We start from the raw sequence: 20,045 nt of genomic DNA, 5'->3' as shown, positions 1-20,045 counted from the left end.
TGGGGAAGAAACAATGTCAGCGACACGATCTTCTCCGTAGATCAGAGATTCAGTTTGCAAAATATTCCCTATTAGATCTCACACCCTAAAAAGATTCTCCACACGTGTGTCCATGATATATAGTCAACCATTTCCTGACCTCCTCTTCCTGCAATTTGATACCGTTTTCATTCTTCCACTTTCAATTCGCATCCCCCTCCTTACCCCGCGCGCTCTACATACAGCAATCACCATGGATCAATCTGACCCGAGCCACAAATCATTCACCGAGACCCAGGACTGCGGTATACCCCTTGACGTAAGCTCTGCTGAACCGTCAAAAGATACCGTAGAGGAGAAGAAAGCAGAGAGGAAGGTTCCTTGGATGCATCTAGGCAATCCCAACACACTATCAAACGGATTGTCTGAGTCTTTTACGATGATTGTGACTCCATCCGAGCGTGCGAAATTGAGGTTTAGTATCAGGGGTTCTGCAATATGTAGGTGGTTTCTTTTCAAATTTATAGTTTTCTGTGGTTCTTATTTTATGGACAATTCATTTATGATGTATTAGGAATTTCCTTGCTTTGCGTCGATTTCGGATATCATCTACCCCTACCCCATGGATATAGTTCCTACATAGATACATCGGTGGTAGCACTCAACAATGTTCTCCTTTTGTATATTGTTTTATGCAACATCTCTCTCAAATCAGATAGCCTAACATTTATGGCTGATTGGCCGGCAATTCCTACACAGGATTTTATTGCGCTTGTTGTATGGATGATAATATGAGTATGGGGAATGCACTACCACCCCAAATAAGTATGCTAACAAGTTTCAAGTGACCGGCGGAGCTGGAGCTCTCGCCCTCGCCTCTGCCCGTGCTCTCCTTGAACATGGTCTTTCAGGCCTAGGCCTCCTGGATCTTCCAGATTCTTTCAAGAAAGCTGACATCTCCGATGCGATTCATGCTCTCCGCAAAGATTTCCCTTCAGCGACAATCCTCAGCGCAGGCATCGATGTTACAGACGCGGAGAGTGTGCCGAGGGTCGTTGAAAACATGCGATCTCAGCTCGGTCCCCTGAACATCCTGTGCTGCTTTGCGGGCATAGTAAATTGTGTACTTGCGGAGGACATGCCCGCAGACCAGTGGAGGAAGGTCCTCGATGTTAACACAACTGGGACATGGCTGGTTACGCAGGCTGTTGGAAAGTAGGTGATAGAAAAAACATTGATAACGCCCCTTTACAACTAAGGTCCATTTTGGTTAACCACCCAGACACATGATATCTGACTCCGCCGCCGGCCGTATTGTCCTAATATCCTCCATCAGCGGTCATCGTGTAAACTTCCCGCAGCCCCAAGTTGCCTATAACGTCTCCAAAGCTGGAATATTGCACATGCGCGCCTCTCTTGCAGCCGAATGGGGCCGGTATGGAATCCATGTTAACTCCATCTCGCCCGGATACATGGACACGGTGCTCAATGCCGGTGATTCGCTGGCGCCGTTCCGCCAGGTCTGGGCGGATAGGAACCCGATGGGTAGAATGGGAGACCCGCAAGAGTTGACGGGAGCTGTGGTGTTTTTGTGTAGTGAGGTTGCGGGTAGTTATGTGAATGGAGCAGATATTGTCGTTGATGGTGAGTTCAGATGAGTTTTCGAGCCACTCTTATTTTATTTTCTTCCATTTTTCTTTTATGATCCCTTCACACTTGTTGAAATCTGAAAAAGGCAGGGGGCTGGTTGAATATGGGAATTCTTTCTTTTTTGCTAATAAATATTTTGTATTAACTAGGTGGAGGTTTGGTCTTCTAAGTTTCGATAGGGAGCATTGTTAAATATCGGGTAAGATAACCTCATGAGGGACTTATTGTCATCCTCAGGTCCCATCTTTCCACCACCCTTCGAGGTCGAAAGAATCACGCGAAGAAAAATGGATATGGTTGGATATGGATTGCTCTGTTATATAAACTTATATAGTTCTCATTATATTGGCAGCAGATCTGCCTTCAGAGCTGGCAGTGGGCGACAAAACCATGACACAGGAAGGAAAAGAAGAATATATCATTTCCCACTTCTAAACTCCTAATTCCTAAATAGCTTGAGGCCATTCTCCTCAAGATGATCATCTTCATCCTCCATAACCTTATCCTCATCGTCATCATCACCCAGAATCTCCTGTGCATTTCTTCCCAACAACGAAGCGAAGAACTCCTCTCGGGCTTGATCACCCCAAGAACCACGATACTCCGGAGCCATGAAATTCTGTAATTTTTCATGGACCGTATACCGCATCTTACGGCCTTTGGAAGCCTTGGTATCCACGACTCTTTTAACCTTATCTTTGCGCATTCCGGTTGTAGGATGTATATTAAGACGCGTAGGAAGTTCTATCTGCAAATCTTCAACGCCATTGTTGGTAGCTGACATGCGCTCCTCAACAAGGTCGCGAAGCAGAGTTTGGTAGAACATAGTATCATGATAGATTTCGTTAGAGGTGTGAGGGTCGGATGAACCATTTGTTTGAGATTGTCCGGAATTTTCCGTCATGGCACGTTTGGATTGACGACTTTCAATCTCCGCTGCTACATGTGCATCCAACACAGCGGTTATTGTTTGTTGGTCGGCCGCTCCATGATTTAATAGTTTGCCTCTGGCATTTGGTAATGTCGCTCGCGAGCCACGCGTCTTGAGAGCCCATTTATCAAGGACGGCACGACGGTGAGGGCGCGCTTCAGCTTCAAGCTCCTCCATGCAATTCCATATATCTGCAGAAGAAGTGGAAGGGGTTGGAGGCGGGCCACGTTTTCTTTTTGTCGAAAAGGTAGCGTTGTGAGTCTGGGCGTCTGCGAGTGTATGACGAAGATCTTCGATTGTTCTCCAAAGGGTTAGAGCAGCAGCCTCAGCGGCTTTGATAGAGGCTTGGTCCGTTGCATTGTCATGTTCGTTTGAAGGAGCTAGGCTGTTAAGAGCCGTAATGCCTCTTTGAAGTTTAATCCGGGAATTTAACATGGCTTCGAAAGTCAAACGTTGTCGCTTGATGGCGCTTCCCTTTGCTGCATCTGCCTTGGCGGCATGGGATAGAGACACGGCAACAGTTTTGTGGTCTGAAGCCATTAGTCGTCTTATTTCTGCTCTGTCATCTGTTGGGACAATCGGTTCTCTATCATCGTCATATACATCCCCATCTTCGGAATTATCGCTCCCGGAATCATCTTCGTCGCTATCCTCCTCTTCACCCTCGTCAAAACCTCTGAATTCTCCATCTTCTTCAGGATCAGTCCGTCCATCTAACTCTTCCTCAGACCCCAGCTCATTAGACAGATCGTCAGAATGAGTCCCCAAGTCTAAGTGCTTCGTCGTTTTGCTGCAACGGGAAGTGGCATCCTTGAAATGATCAACGTGGTTTTCCCCAAGAGCCTCATCGCTATCATTTTCTCCATCGGAACCATCTTCCCCGGTTTCCAGACCATTTTCCAATTCGTCTAGCTCCTCGGATATCTCGTCCGAATCGTCTTCACTTGAAGCTTTGCGGAATGGATCGTCTTCGCCGTCATCGCACTCAAGCGCCCCTCGGCTAACTCGGGATCCTGCGTATTCACGTCCGAGGGATGGCTTTTCCGGTTTACGGAGCTTACTCTTCCTGTTGGAGAGTTAGACAGATTTATTCGTGCGAACATTATGGATGTAAAAAGAGATACGCACCCAACAGCTACATAGTGCTCTCGGGCAGCAGCGGCATTATCATCCTCCGCCCCAGAAGACTGATCTTCGCTGCTTTCCCCATCGTCATTCAAATCCTCAGGATCAAAATCTATATAACTCAGTTAGTTGCAACCGGAGATCGTAGGTAGCTGTGCATCGGATTGTAGGTTCACCTCTGGAAGTTGGGTTTTCTAGCTCAGCAATCTGCTCTGCTAAGGATTTGACTTGTCCATGCTTCTTCAACATGGTGGCTGCCTTTCGTTGCAAGCTTCCACAGCGTGGCAGCAGAGCAGGAGTTTGGTGCTTTATGTATATTTTTGTAGTTTTGTCTTTTGATGTTAAATTTTCCTTTGTCAGGTAAAATTTGCCTTTCTCCGCTTCTCATTGCCAAGTCACATGACCAAACATCGAATTGCGACCTCTTCAGCTCTAAAGGGATCAGCTAGACTCTAACATATCTTAACAACGTTGATGACAGAAAGCTGAGTTGGGTGATATTTCGCAATGTAAACACCAGTGTTTACCATATATTGGGATCAGTTCTCCTGCGCCAATATGCGGCGCAGCTTGTTTTCTACCCTGCGGCCGCTTCACCACGATAATCCACTGGTACATATATCAATCCTTCCGCGACTCACTACACAGAACTAAGACGGTGATTCCAGGGCCTGCCCCGTTCTGGAACGCCACCACCATTCCCTCGTCGACGAGGTCTTCCCGAGAAAAGGAAAATTCAAGATGTCAATAAAGTGGTTGCTGTCTCTTCGGCCAAGGGCGGGGTTGGGAAATCTACAATTGCTGGTATACGCCTCCGACTTCCTTACCGTTGGGTGGAGATGATGGCCTTTCTCGCATGAGTGGCCATTGGCTAACTATGTTAATTCACAGTGAACCTTGCCCTTGCAATGGCCCGTCGAGGTATTCGAGCCGGAATTCTCGACACAGACATTTTTGGTCCTTCCATACCAACTCTCCTAAACCTCTCTGGAGAACCTCGCCTTGACCAAAGTATGGGATATGAGCCATCACTTTTGTTACAATTGAAAATCTGGCCTAAGATCGATTATCTAATTTCTTTCCCAACGTAGATAACTGCCTCATACCTTTGACAAACTACGGCCTTAAATCCATGTCCATGGGATACCTCCTCCCAGCTCCACCTGCCGATTCCAAACACCTTACCGATGATCCAACCTCACCTATAATGGATACAACACCCATATCCTGGCGTGGCTTAATGGTTACGAAAGCAATGCACCAACTATTACACTCGGTATCATGGGGGCCCCTCGATATTCTTATCCTAGACCTACCTCCAGGAACGGGTGACGTACAACTCACAATCGGCCAGGAAATAATTCTTGACGGAGCGGTGATTGTGTCAACGCCCCAAGATATCGCTCTGCGTGATGCAGTCCGAGGTTTTGGTTTGTTCGAAAAATTAAATGTCCCAGTGCTCGGCATGGTGAGAAATATGGCATATTTTGCCTGTCCACATTGCGGCAAGGAAACGAAAATATTTTCTGGGAAAGGCTCTCAGCCATCTGAAATTGAGTTGGAGGCTGGACATCCTGAGTCACACAACGGTGGGGGCGTTTTATCAGCGTGTAAACGACTAGGTATAGATTTCCTGGGCGACATCCCTCTTGATGCACGCGTGTGTGAAGATGCGGACAGGGGGGTTCCAACCGTTGTGGCAGAGGAAAGTGATGAGTGCAGTACGAGGAGAAATGCTTTTATGAAAGTTGCCGAGCAAGTTGTGCGCAAGGTCGGATTAGAATGGCGGTAACGCAAGCCAACGATTCTAGATTAAAGAATCTTTGGTAATCTTTATTATACCTTGATGTGGCACTCTGAATGCAGTGTCAAAAGGAGTTCCTGGTCAACGCCTATTATAAGCCAAATTCTCGTTTTATATATAAATTTGGATATGCAGGTACCCGTCCAATTGTCCCACCCAATTGAGAGTATAAGTCTAATCAATCATCAAAAGCAATCCTAACGACACATACGAAAAAAAATTGAATGAAATTGGTGGACTAAAAGTACCATTCGGAACATGAAGTCTAGCAGCTTCCCAACCTCCACAGCTTGGGGGAAAACTGAACCCAAAAAATACAATGTCTCCCCAATTGCTAATCAATTATTGAGCCTGGTCTCCCGAGTAACTGTACTCCGTTCTATACAATTGAATAAATTTTTGCGTTATTGAGCTGAACCCTGTGAGGGGAATTTTCCATAATTGAAGGGGGAACTCGGTAAGATATTCAAAATCATACATTAGGTTTTCCATTCTCTTCCAAAAAAAGCCGTACCTTTGGTTCACTCGCACTTGCAACGCGATCAATCCCTTCCTTGCGTTTTGCAAGAAGCTGGCTATGATCAACGACTTGTGGAAAGGCATGACCTTCCCCGCTGGTTTGACTGCCGCCGCTATCCTGTATGCCATTCTGGATGGGGATAATTGAGGCAGTGGATGCGGTACCATTTGGGGACTTCTGTTCAAGCGGACTTTTGGAATTCGTATCCGGTCGTGCAGCAGTGGGGATGGGAGAGATGAACCCTTTCCCATCCTTTACGGCGCTTGCGTCATCTGTGTATTCTGGTGAAGACTGTCCGGAAGCTCCAGAGTCGTCCATAAACCCAGTATAGTCAGCGAGTTCTGGCTGAGATTCAATGGGCTGTATCGCCGGTGGCTGGCCAGAAGGCTCAGTGTTGGCATCTGGTAACCCTGTTGATGAGAAGTCCCGGCGTTCTGAGCCTAGGTGAAGCACAAGGACTGGAATAGATTCAGTAGCTTGGCCAAGATCCATTACGGTTTGCTGGAGGATGGTGTTTCTCCGTTTCTGTTTCATATGTGGTAGTAGTTTCTTGCGGAGAGAAGACCTAACAGAAGGTCGTTTGCCCTCCTGGTACTCCATCCCCATCATAATTCTTTCATTCTCCATGGTCTTCGTGTCATATTTGGATGCTAGAAGACTCCAGAACCACATCGCGTGGTTCTTATGTTCCTGTTCTTCATATGCTACAGAAATATCCTTCCTTGATGCCAATGCGCATGGTGGGGGGAATTCTCCAAGCCGAAATACACCAATCCCCCGCATAATCTCCTCGAGCCTCTGTTGCTGACAGGCTGATTTTTCCTTTGAAAAGGCGCTATCCCACGCCTCCTTGGCTCTCAGCCATTTCCGGACTGGTCCCGGTTTAGGGATGCCAATTTCTTCAGGAGTTATATGCAATGCGGTAAGATAAGCTCTTGCTGCCAAGGGATATATATTGCCATCTATATCAACTCGTTGACGGATCATGTAGTCCTGGAAAGGCGGGAGAGGATCGCCAGCCTTTCCAATCTTGGTGAAACCCGAGTATGGACTGGGTGACATGCGGTCTTGTGTCGCTGAATGTGGAGTGTCAACATCTCTGGACGAAATTTCCGACACCTGGTTAGGGATTTCAACGCCGGTCTGCTGGGCTCGAGCCAATGCCCAAGCGCCGAATTGGGCTATTGATCGAAACATATATTTGGCTGGCTGTGTGAAACTGAGCGTAGGGGCCACATGGCAAACATCATCCCATACTTGGAGCTGAACGAATGTTGGTGGATATCCATTGACAGCATTGCGGTGTGGGTCGTGAACGTTAAGGTATTCCTCGCTTGGTAGGTAGGAATGTGGATCGGTAGCTTTGTGAGCCAGGTAAATCTGTTCATCACGAAGCAGCTCCGAGCCTCCTGAAAGGACAAACATTGGCGGTAAGCCACCCAGGGAAGGTTGGAGAACAGGGGAAACAAGTGGATGGGATAGCAACTCGTTTGTGGTGTACATGTGGATCTGGTCTTTTATTTCAACGACTTTCCCGTCGATCTCGATCTCCAAGCAGTTGGCTCGATTAGGGAATATATCATAACTCTCGATAACTGAAGAGAACGATCGACGTCCCATTGAACTTTTCCAGCTACGTACAGATGGCACGTATCCAGGGGACCGCCGGACAGAAGTTTGGCTGTCCTCTGTCCTATTTGGAGGTAAGTGCCCTTCTGCTCGGGCAGTCCGTCCAACTCTCACGATTTCATCCAGCTCATCCGCGCTAGGGGGAGGCCATGACTTAGATGGGCGGTGCATGAAACCGTAAGGGGGGATGTAGTCCCCGTCCCCATTCCCGGACACCGATGGGAAGGAGTGTGTTAAGTCAACCCAAGGAGAGATTAGTATTGCTCCGGCGGGTAACGGCAGTCTTTGGTCGCGTATTGTAACCAAAACGCTAGATGAGATATCAGTCATTCAATGTTCCGAATCGCATATGATATGATAGGATACTTACGACAGGGCCATTCCAGCCCCTGCAGAGTCACCAGCTATTATAATTTCTGAAGACTTGTATCTGCTTAGCAGATAAAGATATGCTGCGAGGCAATCGTGCAGCCCGCAAGGGAAAGGGAACTGTGGAGCTAACCGGTATGCCGCTATTCACGGTTATAATTTGCTGGATTATGTTGACTTTGTTACAGCTTAGGTATAAGGTGGTAATAGACTTACTGCACACTACTGATTAGACCTTCATTGCCGTCTTGAAGGACAAAATATGAAAGCACGGAAATGCAAAGACTTACCGAGCAAAAACTCTAGCTTTCAGTTTCCTTGCATGTCTCTGTATCTGATATCGATGGGAATTCAAGCTGCCAAAATAGTATGCTCCTCCATGAATGTAGAGCATTATTCGATTGCAATGAGTACCCTGCCGCTGCCGGGCTGCTAAATCACGCACCGTCTCTATCCACTCCCCTTGGAGAGCGCGTTTACTTCCGCGCCACTGCCACCACTTGCTGCCCCCAACCCGCGACAGGCCATCTGGTCCCAATTGGATAATAAGGAGGTCGGCTGCCGCTGCGACGTGATCCTCGGGAATTACAACTGCATCAACGTTTATCCATCTGGGGTAAGGAACCCTCTGCGATGTAAACGACTGCAGGTCTTCAACCGTATGGAGAGAAGAGTAATAGAGAAAGCGACGAACGATATCCAGGCCTTCGTGATAAGAAATGCGTGCGGCATGTTTCTTTCGGTAGGCTTTGCGATTTGTATACTAGTTTGGGCTTTAGTTCCAAAGTTCGGGTAAAAACTATGTTCGGGGGTTCGTATTTACATGAGAGAGTAGTGTCGAAAGGACAGTGGGTGCCACCGCAACGCCAACAGTCAACGCATTGAAAGGCATCCTTTCTGCCTCCAATGGAAACTCTATGGAGTATTGATGTAGTTTCAATCGAGACTTGCGATAAAGGTTATCTAGGTACGAAGAACCAACCACTATGTTCCATTGTCGATGATGTCAACCCTTACTTAACCGAGCGAGGAAGCACTAACTAGTTTTAATCCGAGAGATGGGTGGCACGTGATAACTAACTATGGGCAAGGGCTGACATAATCCAGATATCTTCATTGGGACTTGAATAGTTTTCATGCTACCTTCGAATAATGCAGTGGATTCATTATCTTGCCAATTGTGTATACCTTACTCTGTACTCTGTTCTGGTATTCTCTTTGCCTGATCAACGATGAGAAGAAGACATCTAGTGAAACAAGCTGGGTTCAGTGGGCCGAATGATAGAGATTTTGCCCGAAGGCTGAGAGAATGGGAACCGACTCTTCATTGAACACCGCTCAATGATTGAGGCCGCGCGATATCAAGAACATGGCAAATTGTTACTGGGTTGGCCCGCAAAATACGAGTCCAGTCTTGTGGAATTGCGACTTTGGAGATGCATGGTCACGGAGCCCGTAACACAAGCAGATTTGATAGTAGCTATGTTTCGGCTATCAAGTTGTTGAACACGAAGGTTTTGAGGTCTGTTAGTTACATGAAGGATGTGAGGTAGATTCTTGAATTGACGGTTTGTTTACAAATTCTTTTGATCATAACCCGTTCCCTTTTTAACTCCAACCACATTTCATGGGACAGTAAAAATTTGCCCGTGTCCTTGAAAGTATCCCATCCCGACACGTCATAAAAGTAGAGCTGCTTGGCTGGGCCAACTAACTATCAGTAAATCAAGTCCCTCCGAGCGATCGTGCCGATGTGAGATCGATAATAACCTTGAAGCAACTCACCTTGCTTGCCAGAAACCTTGGCTGTTCATCAGGTCCATCCCAACCTTGTGCTCCGTAGAAAGCCCTCTTTCGTGGCGTTCCACTTGATTCTATTCACCAAGCCTGGACCTTAACTAGTTACCAAGATGCCGCCCCTCGGTTGTGAAAACTTAAGCAGTTCCTGATTTCCAATCCCCCATCAGATTGCCTGCTTCCAACTTCCTCCAACCTTATCTGCACAGCGAGACTTGTGTCCGATCGAAATCTTGAACTTTCACTCTAGTTTCCTGCACCATACGTTGATACCACAAGTTTGTTAGCTAATCAAGGCGGAACATTTTTAGCGTGGGTTGGATCTCAGCTATCTTAACGACTGTTAAAACGAACGGAGTTTTATTTTTTTTTGTTGGCACTTCATCGTGAAGGCCAACGCTGCCGGGCTGGGGTTGGCCCTCATGGGTGTCAATGCATCTTCGATGATCGAATCATCAATCAGAACAACCGCCACTTACACAGAGACATGGAAACTTTGCAAGCTGTGGCTGACTATGCTGTACAAACTCCGCCGACGCGACGCCACTTAAACTTGATGTCTGAGACTTCATGGATTGCGTCGGAAACAACGAATTGCACTTCATCTGGTTACTCTTGAATGATGACCATATGCCTTTCCAAGGGTGCCACTTTCTAGGTTTCTTTTTCTCCTGGAACCCAATAATTGAAAACCATGTGTTTTCTCTCGCTTGATCATTGTCGCCGATTTGCCTGCTCCCGAGTTGCTTTTTGCGCTATCTTTTAAATGCGTGGATGGAATTTTGGGGCAGTAACGGTTAAATAATCAATGTTAGCTGAGCGAATGGCCAAGCACGTATCTTTAATTTCCCTAATATCAAAAAAGGCTTCTTTCTCAGACGCAAAACTCAATATACCATCCACGTCGAATTCTGCTCTACAATGGCTGAGCTTTGGGATTGAGCTGAATGCAATGCAAGTGCTTGCTTGAGCAAAGCTCAATTGGGCGACTTTCTACGCCGCTTCTCGTTGTAGGATAAAAAGAGCAATTCCGGCAACCAAGCAGAATTCTCGCTACCAGTCATATCAGATCAAGGTGTTGGGGGCGGGAACACTGGGCAGCGGCAGCTACCTAACCAAGAGTACGAAGTGCGATGCCTCCAGTTCATCCAATCCAATTTTCCATTCCCTGTGCTTGTTCGTTCCATTGGCGAAACGGCTGCTCAAAACTGATTAGGGAAACGAGGCAGGGCAGGAAAAAGCCACGTTCCTGGGTGCAGCTAGCCTCCATCGTAAACTCGTAACTGAAGAGCATAAAAGAAGGCAGTTCACCCATTTCTCTGCTCTCGTAGTAGACTGCAGTGTTTTGTGCAAGATCTAAGCATTGAATACACCCAGGGCTCAGAATTCTACAAAAGACCTCACTTCGTTATTGTGAAAGCATCATGAAGTTACTTTTTCTGGCCGGGCTACTGAGCCTAGGGGCTCTCTCCACCCAGCAAACCCCGGAGTCAATCAATATTCAAAACAGTCCAAATTTCGTACCAAAGAACATCCTTCCAATCCCGATACCAAGGCCACGCATCCCAAAAGTCTTGAATGGGAAATGTGAAGATGGTATCTGTCATCCCGGCTATAAATGCGCTGGCCTTACTCCCCGTTCCGGAGGTCTCTGTTTGCTAGATCTCAAGGCCCCCAAATGCTACAATATCGGAGGTATGTACAGTACATATAAATACCTGAGCATCCTGAAACAACACAATGTGCGGGCATAGCCAAAGAGCCAGAGAAAAACGAGCTAATGGAATCCTCATATAGCGCGATGCATCGATGCCTCCGATTGCTGTGAATCCTTCGGCTTATGCGCGCCACCCCCTGCTGATCCGACCGGCAAAAAGGTGTGTCAGGAGGACCCGTGTCGCAATCCGACTCTTCTCGTCGAGTCATGGAAATCGTTGGCCTGGAGTGGGGACGGTGCATGGTCCTCTCATGGTGTTACCGACAGGTCAGGCTGCTGCCGAGCTTGTTTCAACACTGAGGGCTGCAACTTGTGGTTCCAGTTTTCTGGAGGCTCTTGTCAATTGCTGTCAAACTATGGTGGGGCCGAGCCGACCGATAAATGCCCGCGTGGATTGTGGGGTCGTATTTCGATCGGTAGTGGTGGTATAGGCGGGCCTGTAGGGGCAGGGCCTTGTCTTAACCCGGGTGAAGTCGTGGTTTCTTAGCAAATCACCTTAGGGTCTGCCATATATTTCCTCAAAAGTTGTTAGCAACGGGGAATTGCACTCTGTGCACTCTGTTCCAACGGCCATAGACAGTCATTTCTTTGGAACCTAATTTTATTCTATGCATGGCGACCTCCAGCCGTCGCAAGGGTGAAAATATCTATATCTATATGTATACATATATATACATATATACGTTTCATGTATTGAGCTCCGGGCTTCGGGATAGTTTCCGTATATTAAACAGAAGAACTAAGTGGAGGCCAAATGCTTGAAGTTACGGGTGAAGTTGTTCGATACACCCGTCAGGTGACTTAGTTAGAGCAGCGATCGCCCTAGTCCCGAATGGGGTCTGTCTCTTGGCAAATTCTCCACCACCAAAATACTTTCAAAAAAAATTGTGTAGTTTGAACTATATAAACTCCCATACCAAAATATTTACTTTCCTCCTGAGACAGGGCACGCTGCAACGATACCCTGCACTCTCTCCTCTTTTTAATGATATCTTGAAGCACTTCTGAATCCTCTTCTGCACTTTCTCCTTTCCATAGTTAGTCATCAAAAACAGCGGCGGAAAACAGTAGAAACTGCACTTAATCACCCTTCCTTATCGGACACTTCTCGTCGACCCCGCACCACACACACAATGGCCACCACTGCCACCCTTTCCACACAACAGCCATCCGAAAAGCAACAAGAGCAAGCAGTGAGCAAAGACGCCTCCGCTCAATTTGACCTCGGTATAACCCTCGTCCTCAACTCCTGGCCAGCCCTCAACCTCGCCGTGCACAATAGCTGGGGCGGCCCCGCATCCGGCGACAAGCGCGACTGGCTCTGCGGTGCTATCTCAGACCTCTTTGTTGACCGGCCAGAGACTGATGCGGAAGATGTGGAGGATGTCCTGATACAAGTTATGAATGATGAGTTTGAGGTTGTGGTTGAGGACGAGAGTGCAGGGGAGGTAGCGAGGAGGATTATAGAGGTTAGAGCTGAGACCGGGAGGGGGGAGTTTGGGCGGGTGACGAGGATGTGGGAGGAGTGGAAGAGGAAAAGAGGTGCAGGTGTGGATGCGGATGCGGATGCGAGTATTGGGGCTTTCAGGAAGGTGGAGGTGAATGGGGATGAAGATGACGACGATGACGACGATGATGGTGATGACGACGACGATATTGTGGATTGGGCAGATGATGTTGAAATGGAGGATGCATCAACGGCGCCAATGGAGGTGTCGAAGATCGAGCCTGCAAAGGAGACAAAGAAGGGAATACATGGGCAATGGGAACGAGGGAAGTTCTTGCCTGAGCCTGTGGTTGATGAGGATGGGTTCACGAAGGTGGTTTCAAAGAGGCGGCGATGATATATGATCCCTCCTGTCTCTTGCTTGTATTCATTTTTGTTAGGATTTAACGATGTGCATGGTTTTCATACAATGATTTGGGATTTCGGAATGGCGTATAGGGTGTTTCCTTAATCTTCTTTTTATTTCTTTTCGGTTTATCAGCGTTTCTACGAAAACCCTTAGAGAAGAGTTACGAAATAGAAAAAGAAATTCTTGGCGCTGTAATCAGGTATGAGTATGTGCGTAGTGATGTAAGGAGCTGTCCTCTAATATAAATTATTTTGTTCAATTTTACCTGTTACCCGCTTTTTGGTGAAAAGAAAAAAAATATGGACAAAAAATTCCGTAGAACGGTCTATTTAGTCATGATATCAAAACGCGCTATAATTCCTCGGGGGACATCTTAAAGCACATCCCCTTCATGACATCGTCCATCCACTTTTGCCGGATACTAAATGCGTTACAGCATCCGTGATCCAAAGAAAGGGGGGGCGAAATTAAGATAGATATCCCTTGGAAATAAAAACGTTACTTTACGCTGCTGTTTTCTGGTCCGTAGTAATCAGCTTAGTGATCATACCGATGGCAATTGTTTGTCCCTGCAAGGAAAAAGTTAGAGCTCATTCAACGGATACATAATTGGTGGGAGATATTCTACCTGATCACGGAGTGTGAAACGACCAAGCTGATTGTAATCCTCAAATCGCTCTACACAAACGGCACCGGCTCCCCCAATGGTCTCTAGCCGAGCAATGATGGTTTGCCCTTTGCTTGCAAATGGAGGTGGTTTTTTACTCTTTCTGCCAGTTTCCTTCTCGAGTTTGTGTAACAGCGCGGCGAAGGTCACTTCTTCAATGGCAGCGTGCACATGAAGAACACAGTTGAATCCAGCCGTGAGAATGCTCTTGAGGTCAAGAATTCTGATCTTCGCTTCAAAAGCAGTAACACAGTGGACGGGTCGTTTGGGAGAGCACAACACAAATCCTGGCATAATATCTTCTTCCTCAACACCCCGAAGTCGAGCCCGAATTTGATCACCACATGTTGCCGTTGCAATCTCATCCTCCGTTTCACCGTACAGCGCCGTAACTGTGACTTCTTCGCGATTGGGCATCATAATATACGAGGAGCCCTTCTTTATAACACCTGATTCGATTCGCCCCTCAACAACAGTCCCCATATCACGGTACTTTGCACTGATTGGCATCATGAAGGGAGCGTTGATTTTACGTTCGGGCATTCTCATGTTGTGGAGGAAATCAAGAAGACTGGGACCATCGAACCAGGGCGCAAGGTCTTTGGGAACGGGCGCACTTACGCCAATAGTCTTCTGCGCGGAGATGGGCATGAAGTGCAGATCCGCCTTGGCATAACCCATGCTTTGAAGGAACTTGCCAATTTTGGTTGTACATTCATCATATCGGGCTTTGCTCCATTCAACAGTAGGGTCATCCATTTTGTTGACGGCCACAATCAGCTTTTTCACACCTGAGTTCCGAGCCAATAGTGCGTGCTCTCGGGTCTGACCGCCTCGCTCAAAACCCGTTTCATATTCGCCTTTTCTAGCGGAGATAACAAGAATACCAACATCAGCCTGCGAGGCACCACCAATCATATTTGGGACGAAGGATTTGTGGCCAGGCGCATCGAGAATAGTATAATGGCGCTCTACTGGACCATCAGGTGTATTTCCAGTGGTCTTGAAAAAGGCCCGTCCAACTTCAACAGTCTTCCCCTTAGCTCTCTCTTCACTTGTCAAGTCTAGTGCCCACGACAGGTACCATGTCTCACGTCCCGCTTCTTTAGCCTCCCTTTTGTACTTATCCATGGTTCGTTCATCCACCATACCGGTTGCATATAAGATGCTTCCACCCAAAGTGGATTTGCCCGCATCAACGTGGCCGATGAAAATTAAATTAATGTGTTCACGTTTTTCGCCATAGATTTCCTTAAGCGTAGCCTCATCGACATCCGCTGCCTGCTCTTTGGCGATAGTGTCGGCATCACGAACTGCAGTTTTGGCTTCGCCGCCCCGAGCGGGAGAAGATCGCCCGGAGGATGGTGTGGGCGATGTCTTGCCACTGGAAACACCCTTTCTGTCGGTCTTTTCAATCGCTTTAGCAGCGGTAACCTTCGAGGCAGCTACGGCTGCCGACGGACCATTCGTATTTTGCGATTCGCCGACAGAAACGCCAGAAGAAGGCGGGGTAGGTGTAACAGCTGCAGATGAAGTTGGGGTTTTGGATTTCATAGCATCTCCACCGATCGACAGGACCTTTGCCTTGGGTGGCTCTGCCGTAGCAGTCATCTTCGGTTTCGAAGCCTCAGGGGCCTGTTTAGGGGCGGTGGGAGCGCCAGCATTAGGTCGTTGAGCAATTGACTGCGGGCGCCATTGTTGCTGCTGCTGCTGCGGTTGTTGTTGTTGTTGCTGCTGATGCTGCTGCTGCGGTTGTTGTTGGAGAACGCCAGTATTCTGGTTGTAGCCCCCATACTGTTGACCATAGGCCTGACCATACCCTCCTTGCTGGCCGTAGCCTTGATTATACTGGCCATACGGCTGTTGCTGATAAAACCCATAGTTTTGTTGTGGGTAGCCTTGGCCGTACTGTTGGTATCCGTATTGCTGGAATTGTTGGCCGGGTTGGAATGAAGCCGCGCCCGGTTGGAATGACGAAACTCCAGGACGGAAGTATGATTGCTGCGGCTGATTGTTCAAGTTCAGGCTCTGCTGAGTCTGTCTGGACAGGTTGTCGTCTTGTGCGGCGGGGTCATCCTCCCACGAGTCTAGCGGCTTGTTCGACATAATGGCAAGGAAAAAGAACTAACACCAGTAGTTATAGCAATACAACGCCAAAGGAAAGAAACAGGAACTACCTGTATGTATCCCCGCGGTTGACAGTAACAATAACCGCAGAGGGTGGAATAAAAGGAGCAGATTTGTCAATGGGTGTAAGTTGGGAGCGGGAACATCGAAGTTGAGGTTGATTTTTAGGCGCAGACCGCTAAGCCTATTTAAGGTCTAGTCTATATCGCGGTAATGTCGTTTGATGATGACATAATTAGCCGCGCATGAGTTTAGCGCTTCCCGTGTTAATTTCACCCAGCTAGACCGACAACAAACATCTTTTCAATTCTAGAGACATCCAATATGAACTGACATTCTTCAGTTGATTGCTGTTTTCTCCCCTGTGCTCGCTATGGTACTGACTAAAGAGGGTATTTAGAAACGTTTTTGTTTATGAGACTTGAGGTATTAGAACTTGTGCTGCCTGCTATAGAACATCTCCATCAGGCCCCAAGTCTCATTCTACTATACCATTATGTGATTATGTTCACCTACTTGTATAAGTGACATAGTGCTATATCAGTTTTCATGATGGATATGTTTCTTGCAAACGTATGAAAATAGTAAAATCCTTTGCTATGAAGTGAGTTTACATCATCAACTGACTGATGTTCCCAGGTAACCCAGCAGGCGATGAACTATGCTATCCGGTAGGAATCCTATTACTTGGCTTTGATCCATACCTATAGCATGCTAATTTATATTAGCTCTGGAATTGCCATTACTGCGGGATATGCCATCCGCCAGTCCTCTAAACTGCTCAAGGTATGTACACCCTAGACGGTTGTCGGAGCTATATTTTGTTAACCCCCTCATTAGAATGTCAGTGTTTCCCAACGAGCTGAGCTACAAATGCTCCAGGACCGTTTGCAGAGCAAAATAAGGGTGTGTTGTCTGCTTCTTCCTGGGATTTCATCTTTTATCAATATACCCATTTGTGCTGTTCCTCATTACAGGCCTCATATATTGACTTAAAAGCGATTAGATAATATCTCCAGCCATCGACATGATTGAATTGATGTAAGCTTCCTTTATAGACCTTTGTATGTTCTATGGTTAACAGAACGCTAGAGCCGCACGTGGCAATACGTCTCTCGAATCTGCTTTGTCACTTACCAAGGCTTTAAGATGGGATATTCAAAGTCTTGGTGAACGACTTGCGAAAGCTGTTTCAGTGGAGGAATTATATCAAGAAGGGGCAATTTCATCTAAGGCCCGTACTGGACTTGATGACGAAATTAGATCCATTATCAAGGACATCCGAAATGTGTTACAGAGGATCGAGGATGCTGTGCCGTTAATTAACCTTGCTATCACCACGTCGGGGGCAAGTCTATCTACCACGCTTCCTGCGTCCGTATCACCCTCACGATTGCTTCAAGCAAGCACCTTTTTGACTACAGGAGATACACAATACTCTATGTCACCCTCACAGCCGGTACAAATAGGTCCGACATTCACATTATCAGTGTACATGTTATTTTCTGGACACATCCGACCGATTGATGAAGTGAGCGTCCGGAATACTACTTGGAAAGAAGTAATCCACAAAGCAAGAGTCAAAGTACGGCGGGTACCTATGGATATGATGTTTTCATCGTACACAAACCTGCATCCTCCGGGTGAATTTTCTAGTGAGAAGCATATCAGCGGCGAAGCCAGAACAGATGAATTTGCATACCAAATACTCATTATCGAAGACCTTGATGATGGTCGTGTACATAATGACGAAGAGAAGCATGGCAGCTTTGAAGATGTTGCTCTTGCGGGAATCAGAGAGATAATTCCTATTCACGAGATTTCAAAGATATTTTACGCTGATACCGGCAAGATTCTCAATATTGGAAATGAAGGGGAAGTTAATAATCCTGTGTTACTTCTCAAAAGAGACGTCAATGCCATCCCTCCTCGACGTATGATAGATCGATGTGAAGCCGAATTCGATAGGCTTCAAGGAGAAACGAGCGACAATTCTGAAGATGAAGAGCAATCCCAACTCGACGCCCAACTCCTAGGAAGAAAGAAACCATCATCCGCTAATCAACATGAACCTCAACAATACAAATTCTCACCCGACCTGGATCTCGAATGGGTAGCCTTCGAAGTCCATGACGAAAGTGACGAACAAGACTCCGAAACTGAAGCAGAATCGGAACCAGAACCCCCCGCCCCTCTATCAGCTTCAACTTCAACCAGCAATCCACTCTCCCAATCCCTGGATGCACAGATATCCGAGAAGCTGACAAGTTTGCATCTCCGCGGGGATCACAGATCACCCTCATTCTCACCAGCGTCTGCCACCACTCAGCAACAGTTTGCCTCACAGACATATACCCAACAGTCCCAGTATCACCAGCCGTATACCATCTCCAACCCCATCTTTAACAACATCCGCACCTCCCTTTCACTCCTCGAGATCCTCCTGCGCCTAACCTCCCTCCAACAATTCCAGCAACAATCCCACCTCTCAATAACCGATGAGCTCCTCAATTTCTTCTTGGAAGAGTCCTCCGCAACTGGCGCGGGTGGCGACGAGCATCACCGCCAGCGTGTCCGTGCCGAAGCCCGCCGCAAAGTAGGCTGGGACCCGTACAACGAAAGTCCCCTGAAACCTCACGGTGAGGATTACCAGTACAATGGCACCAACGGCGAGTTTGACCACGTGATAACTGCGACTCCTAACTCCACAGTATGGAACGCTAACGCAGGTGAATTGACACCACCGCTTAACGACACGTATCCCATATCTCGCCGTGAGAGCCAACAGTCTAGTCAGGTCAGATGGCCTTCACGTCGTTCAATGATGCCCCTGGAGGACCATTTGGATTCCCCAGCGTCACCCTCTGTACGCCCGCCTCGCCCGGGAGGTTGGAAGCCAAAACCACTTAGGGGACAACCACAGCAACGAGAGAGTAGTCCTCTGATCCCTGCGCAGCCAAGCCAAAAAGAAGAAGGGCTAGGAACTAGTCCCGAACCTTTACAGAATATTTCAGGGAAGGAGTCGGATAGTTAGTTAATGCATATGGGGAAATGATTGGGAAACGATAACAAGTTAAGAATTATAAATTCAATTAGAAATTGTTTAAATGGCTACAATGCACAACACTCTTTAGACTCTGGTGAGCATTCTTGTGATTTCCTCACCTTCGTAACCCGCCTGGATTTCTTTTAGACTGTATATACCGCATCATCGACAGGTAGTCAATATACAACATGTGAATTGACAGTTAATGTTGATATTCATAATTGACATTTGTACACCAGAGGAGTGAAGTCCCAGTCTTAATTAAATCAGAATACCTAGACGAATGATTAACAGAAATCATGAAAAGATGAAAAGTAAATTGATAAAATAATGAAGAGAAAATGTTCGAGAGGAAAGAAGCACAGAAAGAAACATAAAACAGAAAGCCAGAATTACAATCAAATTCAAATCTCTGACTATACCAACAAATAATATGCCATAACGAAACATACATCACCGAAATAAAAACAAAGAGGAACGTAAGGAACGCCAATAACCATCACCGGGTGGTTGGAAAAAACACACCACATGGATTTCAAGGGGGAATAGTGAAAGCACAAGCAGAGACTTAAAACAAGAAAATAAAAGAATGGAGAATAAATCTCGGATGGGAGATGTAAGACCAGAAGTGTGCGTATATAATGGAGCAATGGGGATGAAATCCAGTACTGCTATTATCTTGAAACGAAGATAAGATAGTCACAAACACACGAGCTGTCTCGCAAGCCATGCGATGTGAACAGGGACCAGATTCTTATTCACAAAAGCACCAACAACTTCAAAATCGAAATTTAATTACCCTTCTCATCCCTCAAGACGGAATGTTGA

General features: G+C 46.9%; 8 protein-coding genes across 8 annotated transcripts; 5 read left to right on the top strand and 3 right to left on the bottom strand.

Annotated features, from left to right (window-relative positions):
- Positions 1-232: 232 nt before the first annotated feature.
- PADG_03537 (uncharacterized protein) lies at positions 233-1,637 on the top strand (the record flags this gene model as incomplete). The annotated part of the gene is made up of 3 exons (XM_010761195.1): positions 233-479; positions 825-1,194; positions 1,262-1,637. The coding sequence occupies 3 exons, from the start codon at positions 233-235 to the stop codon at positions 1,635-1,637; spliced, it is 993 nt and encodes a 330-aa protein (XP_010759497.1).
- Positions 1,638-2,068: 431 nt separating this feature from the next.
- Positions 2,069-3,934, bottom strand: PADG_03536 (uncharacterized protein; the record flags this gene model as incomplete). Its single annotated transcript, XM_010761194.1, has 3 exons — positions 2,069-3,626; positions 3,689-3,797; positions 3,862-3,934. 3 exons carry the CDS (start codon positions 3,932-3,934, stop codon positions 2,069-2,071), a joined length of 1,740 nt encoding a protein of 579 aa, XP_010759496.1.
- Positions 3,935-4,243: 309 nt separating this feature from the next.
- PADG_03535 (uncharacterized protein) lies at positions 4,244-5,477 on the top strand (the record flags this gene model as incomplete). Its single annotated transcript, XM_010761193.1, has 4 exons — positions 4,244-4,297; positions 4,354-4,489; positions 4,577-4,696; positions 4,777-5,477. 4 exons carry the CDS (start codon positions 4,244-4,246, stop codon positions 5,475-5,477), a joined length of 1,011 nt encoding a protein of 336 aa, XP_010759495.1.
- Positions 5,478-5,961: 484 nt separating this feature from the next.
- PADG_03534 (uncharacterized protein) lies at positions 5,962-8,899 on the bottom strand (the record flags this gene model as incomplete). The annotated part of the gene is made up of 5 exons (XM_010760778.1): positions 5,962-7,948; positions 8,009-8,150; positions 8,194-8,222; positions 8,298-8,770; positions 8,831-8,899. 5 exons carry the CDS (start codon positions 8,897-8,899, stop codon positions 5,962-5,964), a joined length of 2,700 nt encoding a protein of 899 aa, XP_010759080.1.
- Positions 8,900-11,228: 2,329 nt separating this feature from the next.
- On the top strand, positions 11,229-12,008 carry PADG_03533 (uncharacterized protein; the record flags this gene model as incomplete). Its single annotated transcript, XM_010761192.1, has 2 exons — positions 11,229-11,499; positions 11,602-12,008. 2 exons carry the CDS (start codon positions 11,229-11,231, stop codon positions 12,006-12,008), a joined length of 678 nt encoding a protein of 225 aa, XP_010759494.1.
- Positions 12,009-12,654: 646 nt separating this feature from the next.
- On the top strand, positions 12,655-13,365 carry PADG_03532 (uncharacterized protein; the record flags this gene model as incomplete). The annotated part of the gene is made up of 1 exon (XM_010761191.1): positions 12,655-13,365. The coding sequence occupies one exon, from the start codon at positions 12,655-12,657 to the stop codon at positions 13,363-13,365; it is 711 nt and encodes a 236-aa protein (XP_010759493.1).
- A 515-nt stretch (positions 13,366-13,880) lies between these two features.
- Positions 13,881-16,150, bottom strand: PADG_03531 (translation termination factor GTPase eRF3; the record flags this gene model as incomplete). The annotated part of the gene is made up of 2 exons (XM_010761190.1): positions 13,881-13,946; positions 14,006-16,150. 2 exons carry the CDS (start codon positions 16,148-16,150, stop codon positions 13,881-13,883), a joined length of 2,211 nt encoding a protein of 736 aa, XP_010759492.1.
- Positions 16,151-16,729: 579 nt separating this feature from the next.
- Positions 16,730-19,364, top strand: PADG_03530 (uncharacterized protein; the record flags this gene model as incomplete). Its single annotated transcript, XM_010760777.1, has 7 exons — positions 16,730-16,744; positions 16,811-16,842; positions 16,900-16,957; positions 17,012-17,077; positions 17,178-17,212; positions 17,264-19,200; positions 19,306-19,364. The coding sequence occupies 7 exons, from the start codon at positions 16,730-16,732 to the stop codon at positions 19,362-19,364; spliced, it is 2,202 nt and encodes a 733-aa protein (XP_010759079.1).
- Positions 19,365-20,045: the final 681 nt, after the last annotated feature.

This window comes from Paracoccidioides brasiliensis (assembly GCF_000150735.1).
Source record: "Paracoccidioides brasiliensis Pb18 unplaced genomic scaffold supercont2.4, whole genome shotgun sequence".
Classification (NCBI taxonomy): Eukaryota; Fungi; Ascomycota; class Eurotiomycetes; order Onygenales; family Ajellomycetaceae; genus Paracoccidioides; species Paracoccidioides brasiliensis.
The sequence above is the reverse complement of the archived record's forward strand: the minus strand, read 5'-3'. Positions and strand labels throughout refer to the sequence as shown.